This window comes from Emiliania huxleyi (assembly GCF_000372725.1).
Source record: "Emiliania huxleyi CCMP1516 chromosome Unknown EMIHUscaffold_217, whole genome shotgun sequence".
In the NCBI taxonomy this organism is placed as follows: Eukaryota; Haptophyta; order Isochrysidales; family Noelaerhabdaceae; genus Emiliania; species Emiliania huxleyi.
The window spans coordinates 166,453-174,191 of NW_005200442.1; the positions used below are offsets into that span (position 1 = coordinate 166,453).

The window sequence follows — 7,739 nt, forward strand, 5'->3', positions numbered from 1 at the left end:
TGCTAATGGAGCGTGGGAGAGCACATGGTGAACGCGGTGAACGCTTTGGGTGCGGCCGTGCTAGCGGCGCAGCGTGGCGAGGAGGAGGCGTTGCTGGCGTGGCTTGAGGGCGGCGGGCGGGCCAATGTGACGTTCGAGAGAGAAAATGTGGGCGGCCTCACGCTGCTGATGAGTGCCGCCATCCGAGGCCACGAGCGGGTGGTTGAGCTGCTGCTGCAGCGCGGCGCGGAGGTCAACCTGCAGAACAGCGTCGGCGAAACCGCGCTGATCATGGCCGCCGGCCGAGGCCACGAGCGGGTGGTCGACTTGCTGCTGCGGCGCGGCGCGGAGGTCAACCTGCAGAACAGCGTCGGCGCCACCGCGCTGATGAACGCCGCCTTCTTCGGCCACCCCGCCGTCGTGCGGCGCTTGCTGCGGGCGGGCGCAGACAGCGGCAAGACGGCGCTGCAGATGGCCGATCTGAAGGGCCACGCCGAGTGCGTCGAGGTCTTGGCTGAGGCGGCGGCGGCTGCAGACGGCCGGGCAGGGGCAGGCGGCGCTTGCTCGGTCGCGGCAGCGGCAGCTGTGGACGCGCCGCTGCTCGGCCAGCGAGTCGTGCTCGGCGGGCTCTCCTCCCGCCCCGAGCTGAACGGGCAGCGGGGCGTGGCGCAGAGCTTCGAGGGCGGCCGGTACGCGGTGGCGCTCGAGGGAGGCGGCGAGAGCGTGCGGGTGCGGCCGAGTAATCTGTCGCCGGCTGCGGCGGAGCGGGCGTCGAGCGGTTCCGCGGCAGTTTCCGACGAGGTCGTGGCAGCAGCTGAGCGAGGCGAGGAGGAGGCGGTGCTGGCGTGGCTCGAGGGCGGCGGGCGGGTCGACGCGACGTACGAGAGAGGCGGCGTGAGCGGCCTCACGCTGCTGATGGGCGCCGCCAACTACGGCCACGAGCGGGTGGTCGGCCTACTGCTGCAGCGAGGCGCGGAGATCGACCTGCAGAGCAGCAACGGCGGCACCGCGCTGATGGCCGCCGCCCAGTGGGGCCACGAGCGGGTGGTCGACTTGCTGATACGGCACAGCGCGGAGATCAACATGCAGGCCAGCCGCGGCGGCACCGCGCTGATGATCGCCGCCGGCCAAGGCCACGAGCGGTTGGTCGACTTACTGATTCGGCACGGCGCTGAGGTCAACATGCAGAACAGCAACGGCAGCACCGCGCTGATACTCGCCGCCAACCAAGGCCACGAGCGGGTGGTCGACTTGCTGATACGGCGCGGCGCGGAGATAAACCTGCAGGATAGCGACGGCTTCACTGCGCTGATGCTCGCCACCTTCTTCAACTACCCCGCCGTCGTGCTCCGTTTGCTGCAGGCGGGCGCAGACACCGCGGCGCGCAGTGCGAACGGCAAGTCCGCGCTGCAGATGGCCAAGGAGGAGGGCCACGCCGCGTGCGTCGAGGCCTTCAGGCAGCACGTCGCGGAGGTGACTGCGAGCCCGCGCGAGGCGGCGGCGGGCGGCGCGGACGGCGCTTCCTCGGGCGAGGCGGCGGGGGCGGGGGCCGCGGCTTCTTCCGACTCACTGGGCAGCCTTCCCAAAGAGGTCGTGCAGGCGGCTGCGCGAGGCAACGAAGCGGCGCTGCTGGCGTGGATCGACGGCGGCGGGCGGGTCGACGCGATGTACGAGAGTGGCGGCGTGCGCGGCATCACGTTGCTGATGCTCGCCGCCGACCGCGGCCACGAGCGGGCCGTCGAGCTGCTGCTGCAGCGCGGGGCGGAGATCAGCCTGCAGGACAGCAGCGGCGTCACCGCGCTGATGATGGCCGCCGGCCGAGGCCACGAGCGGTTGGTCGAGTTGCTGCTGCAGCGCGGCGCGGAGATAAACCTGCAGAACAGTTTCGGCGAGACCGCGCTGATGAACGCCGCCGACAACGGCCACGAGCGGGTGGCCGTGCTGCTGATTCAGCGCGGGGCGGAGGTTGACTTGCAGGACAGCGACGGCTTCACCGCGCTGACGCTCGCCGCCCAACAGGGCCACGAGCGGGTGGTCGAGCTGCTGCTGCGGAGAGGCGCGGAGATCAACCTGCAGGACAGGCACGGCAGCACCGCGCTGATGGGCGCCGCCGTCAACGGCCACCCCGCCATCGTGCTCCGCCTGCTGCGGGCGGGCGCGGACACAGCCCTGCCCTCTGAGAACGGCAAGACAGCGCTGCAGTGGGCCAAGCTGATGGGCCACGCCGAGTGCGTGCGCGTCATCGAGGAGTTTACGGCGGCGGCGCAGGCGGAGGTGGCAGCGGCGAGAGAGGCGGAGAGAGCGGCGGCAGAGGCGGAGGCGACGCGGCATGCCGAGGCGCTGCTGGCGGAGGAGGAGGCGGAGAAGAAGGAGGCGGAGGACCGCGCAAAGAGCAAGAAGGGTAAGAAGAAGAAGAAGAAGAGCGGCGGCGGCGAGGCAGACAACGCGGCGCCTGGCCCCAGCGCCACCGCCGCTCTGTCGCCGCCAACCCCACCGCCAGTCCCATCTCCTCCGCCCGCCGACGCAGCCGCCATCGCTGCGGCGGACAAGGCGCTGCAGCAGGCCGTGGCCGCTGGCTCGTACGAGGGCGTGGCGAGCGCGCTGGAGGCGTGCAGCGGCCTCGCGAGCCCGGCCGTGCTGGCGGCGGCGAGGCGCGCGCGTGACAAGCTCAAGGAGGCGCGGAGGCGGGACAGCCAGCGGTTGCGCAAGGCGCATGGCGCGGCGATGGGCGCGCTCAAGTCGCTCGACACCGCAGACAGCCCCTCCGCGCTCCGAGCGGGCATCGCTGCCGCCAGGCCGCACGTGGGCGCGCTGCCTGCGTTGGCCGAGGAGGTGAGCGCGGCAGAGTCGAAGCTGGGAGAGCTGTCTGTCGCCGCCGAGCCGGCCGCGGCGGAAGAGGCGGTTGTTGCTCGGCCAGTCGAGATAGCATTGTCGGACCTCACCGCGGCTACCGACGGGTTTGCAGAGGGCAAGCTGATTGGCAGCGGCGGCTTCAGCCACGTCTACGAGGCGTCGGCCGACCTCCACCTCTCCCTCGCCGCGCCTCCGCAGCTGCGCCACTTGCCGCTCGTCGTCAAGCGGGCAAAGTCGGGCCAGTCGGGCGGCTTGTCGCGGGCGGAGCTCGAGGTGAAGCTTCTCAAGGCGGTGAGCCACCCGCACCTGCTGCCGCTGCTCGGCTACTGCCTCTCGCCCGACGGCGTCTGCCTCCTCTCGCCGCTGATGCGCGGCGGCTCGCTCGAGGCGCGGCTGCGCCTCTCGGATCCCGACCGCGCTGCGCAGCTCCGGCGGCTGGGCATGGAAGAGCCGCCAAGGCCGCTGACGTGGCGGCAGCGCGTGTGTGTCGCGTGCGAGGCGACCGAGGCGCTCGTCTACCTCCACGCGAAGGGCATCGTGCACCGCGACGTCAAGCCGGACAACATCCTGCTCGACGAGAAGCTGACCGCCGTGCTCGCAGACACGGGCTTCGCCAAGGACCAGCGTCCCGACGCCTCTGTCCGCTGTCGCTCGACCGCCCTCTACATGTCCACGGGCTACCTCTGCCCCTCCATCTCCAAGGGGGGCGAGTACTCGAGCAAGACGGACGGCTACGCCATCGGCATCACCCTCCTCGTCTGTCTCACCAACCGGTCCGAGGTGCAGCTCACCGACCGGTGCGAGGACGAGTTCGAGGAGGATTGGACCGACATCGACGCGGCGAAGCTCGCCGACGTGGCTGCGGGCTGGCCAGTCGACGCGGCGCGCGCGGTAAAGGATCTCGCCAAGGCGGACGGGAAGAGCCTCTGCCACGACAGCTTGCGCAAGCGGCCCACGCTGCCCGAGGCGCTGCTAGCTCTCCGGGCGCTGCTGTCTGGCGCGCAGGGCGGGGCGGGGGTGGAGGAGGCTGCGCCGGCACCTGGAGACGAGGCCGCTGCGGCAGCCGCCCGCACCACCGGCTACGAGCCTTCGCCGCTCTCGGTGCAGGTGCGCGGCATGCGCACGGGCGGCGACGCGCAGGCGCGCATCCAGGGCAACATGTTGCTCGCCTTCAACACGCTGATGCCGCGCCTCGACGCCGTCTACGCCTCGCGCTCTGCGGCGGCGCCCGACGGCTTCGAGGAGCGCATCAACTTTTGGCACCGCGAGTGCGGCTTGCCGACCGAGCTGCGGAGCCAGCTGCACTCGCTGCGCATCTGGGCGAACGCGGCGAGGCACCACGACGCGGCGAGGTGGAGGAAGGACGGGCCGCGCAGCGAGGGGGAGGCGTCGCGGCTCGTGGCGGCGGTGACGGAGGCGATCGGGGCGATCGAGGGGTGAATGCAGTCGCTGCGCGGGCGGTCTTGAGGCCTCGCGATCGTCTCTCGTTTGTGTCTCGGACTCTCTCTCTCTCTCTCTCTCTCTCTCTCTCTCTCTCTCTCTCTCTCTCTCTCTCTCTCTCTCTCTCTCTCTCTCGTGCTTGTTTTCTCTCTTTTGGTGTAGCCAATCCCCGTTTGCGAAAAGAATTGAGAGACCAACGTGAGATCAGAGATCCCCGCCAGAAAAGTGAAAACACGAAACAGAGCCGCGAAAATTTACACACGCGACACGGATGAACCGCCCAGTCGGAGGCTAGGGTACCCCTGAGCCCTGGTCTGACAGCCTGACAGCAAACCCCGGACAGCGCCTGACAGTGCCCGACAGCCTGACAGCGCTGACAGCACTTTCTCTGACAGTCTGACAGCACGTATCTGACAGCCTGACAGCAGAGCCTGACAGGCGAGGCGCTCCGTCGCTGTCAGACCCTAACGTGACAGCCTGACAGCTGCCTGACAGCCCGACAGCACACAGTGGCCTGACAGCAGCGCTGACAGCCCGACAGCAGCATGCAGACCGTACACAGTCAGACCCCCCCGTAGAGCCTCTTTCTTGTGCCCCATGAGGGTATAACAAAACTATTACATGCAAAGACATGTACATGCACATGCACATGTGAGTGTGGTCCATGTAGTCATGGGATGGTCATGGGTCTCTCTCTCAACCCTCCCGCCCCACCTCTGCGGACCCCTCTCTAGCACCGGCGGCTGTGCTACTACAAATGAAGCTACCAGCTAGCCTTCTGGGGCCCTACAGTCATATGCCTACGGTGTCTGGGTGGGGGTGGCCGCCGCCGTCTGTGCCGCCGCCGCGGCCTGCGCCTGCGCCGCCATCTGCGCTCCCCAGGCGGCCGCCCCTGCCGGCGTGATCACGCCGTAGGAGGGGGGCAGCTGCGTACCCGCTGGTCTCCTCTTGATAGTGTCATAAGTGTGGCTGGTGTGTGTCAGAGCCTGACAGCACCCCGACAGCTAGGGCAGCCCGACAGCACCACCTGACAGCACCTGACAGTAACAGCCCAACGTCTGACAGCAGCAGCAGCCTGACAGCTCTGACAGCTCCAACAGCGTCTGACAGCAACACCCGACAGCTTCGACAGCACCCGACAGCTACAGAGCCCCTCGCCTGTCAGACACGCACCCGACAGCACCCGACAGCACTGACAGCACCTGACAGCTGGTCTGACAGAGGCACCTGACAGTGCCTGACAGCTGCCCGACAGCCCGACAGATCACCTGACAGCACCTGACAGCCTGACAGCCAGGGCTCAGGGGTACCCGGGGGAGGGGCCCGAGGAGGGGATGGTGCCGTGGGGAGACAGCGGGTCAGCCGGCGGACCGGAAGGCCGGGATCGGAGGGCCCCGGGTGAGGCCTGGAGTCAACTGTCGGAGGAGGTGAGAGTCGAGCTGACTCGGCCTCTGCGAGTGGAGTCGGGCCGTGGAGCCCACCGCCGGGCACCGGGGGTAGACCCGTCGCGGCGTCGGCTGGACCGCCGTGATTTACGACAAGAGGCCTTCCCGAGCTTAGTGAGGAGCAGGAGGAAGGGGAGGGCGAGCCGAGAACGATAGAGAGGCCACGGGTGCGGGCGCGACTCGCTGACCAGGGAGAGCCGGCCCGACCTCCCGGAGAGGGGTGGCGACGAGACATGATGCTGCCGCCCTCACCCGGGGAGTCGGGCGCGGGATCGCCGGAGACGGAGTCAACAGGATCAAGCGGACGATCCCGCGCCGATCAAGCGGGCGGGGCCGTAGCCGAAAAAGGCTAGGAGGGGAGGTCGGGCCCCGCGCCCGTCGGATGATCTCCCAGCCACCCCTCGCGCCTCGGAGCGTGCACTATCGCACCACTCAGCTGTAAGTCACAGCGATTTCAATCACGCCTGTCACATTTCGATCACGCCTGTCACTCTACAAGCAGCCCAAAGTCGCCCTCGAACTCCTCGAGGTCGCGCTGGCGCGCCGCGCCGTCCGGGCCGTAAGAGCCCAGCCTGGTCTGGGCCCGCTCTAGCCAGCCGTAGAGAAGGGGGCGGCAGCGCTTGTAGGCCACAGAGCCCCGTCCACCGCCTCATACCAGCGCTGCAGGTCGCGCATCCTCTCTTGGGAGGGAGGCGGAGGACGGTGGTCTCAGGTTCGAAAATGGTCTCACGTTCGAAAACCTCGTCGCCGATCGTGGCAGTGTCTGGCACGGTGACGCGGGTCAGGGAGGAGCAGCGGGCGAAGGCGCCGTGGCCGATGGAGGTGAGGCCGGCGGGGATGATGACGCGGGCGAGAGAGGAGCAGTATTCGAAGGCACACTCGCCAATGGAGGTGAGGGTGGCGGGTAGGGTGACGGAGGAGAGGGAGGAGCAGCGGTAGAAGGCGCTGATACACCGATGGATGTGAGGCCGGCGGGGAGGCTGACGAAGGCGAGGGAGGAGCAGCGGTCGAAGGCGCCGCTGCCGATGGAGGTGAGGCCGGCGGGGAAGGTGGCGGAGGCACATCAGGTCTTGCGGCACGCTCTCCGACAGATGCATGCCTTTTGAGCAAGCCCAGGCGCCTCCACCGTCGCGTAGTATGCCAGCGGCACGCCGGTACGCCTACGAGTCGTGCGCGCTCGGCAGTAATCGGCGTTGAGAGGAACGAGAGCGCCGTGTGGGGTAACCGGCTCAAAGAGGTGCAGGTGGGGTTCGAGCGTACGACGGCGGCTTACTACATAAAAAGAATTTGGACGTCGAGCTGACTGGCACGACCAGGGCTGCGAAAAGCGGCGGGGGCACGCACGCGCAGCACACTTAGGCGAGGACTTCAGCACACTCCACGCCGTGGGGCTGCTAGCACGCTACACGGCGACTACATCAAGACAGCGAAAGCCTTCATCCGCGCCGCCGCCAACGGAGCCACCGCCTCCCACGCGCCCACTGACGGGTCGTACCGCTCGACTGAGCTGAGGCGAGTGCCGCCGCCGTCGCCTCCCACAGCGTACACCTTGCCGTCGAGCACCGCCACGGCGTGAGCATACCGCGCCGTTGCCATCGGCGCCACAGCCTCCCACGCGTTCAACGCCGGGTCGTATCGCTCGACCGAGCTGAGGTAGCCGTCGTCGTCGTTGAAGCCGCCCACAGCATACAGCTTGCCGTCGAGCACCGCGACAGCGTGCTCATACCGCGCCTCTGCCATCGGCGCCACCGCCTCCCACGCACCCACCGCAGGGTCGTACCGCTCCACCGAGCTGAGGACGTCGTCGTCGTGTGTGTACCCGCCCACAGCGTACAGCTTGCCGTCCAGCACCGCCACGGCGTGATCATACCGCGCCGCCGCCATCGGCGCCACCGCCTCCCACGCATCCAGCGCCGGGTCGTACCGCTCGACTGAGCTAAGGGTGTGATCGTCGTCGTTGTACCCGGCAACAGCATACAGCTTGCCGTCGAGCACCGCCACGGCGTGAAACTCGAGTGATTG

The 7,739-nt window shown here is 68.6% G+C and overlaps 1 protein-coding gene across 1 annotated transcript; it reads left to right on the forward strand.

Annotated features, from left to right (window-relative positions):
- Positions 1-2,703: 2,703 nt before the first annotated feature.
- On the forward strand, positions 2,704-3,624 carry EMIHUDRAFT_73234 (hypothetical protein; the record flags this gene model as incomplete). Its single annotated transcript, XM_005780373.1, has 1 exon — positions 2,704-3,624. A coding segment is annotated over one exon (921 nt), but the record flags the coding sequence as incomplete, so codon positions are not given.
- Between the last annotated feature and the right edge of the window lie 4,115 nt (positions 3,625-7,739).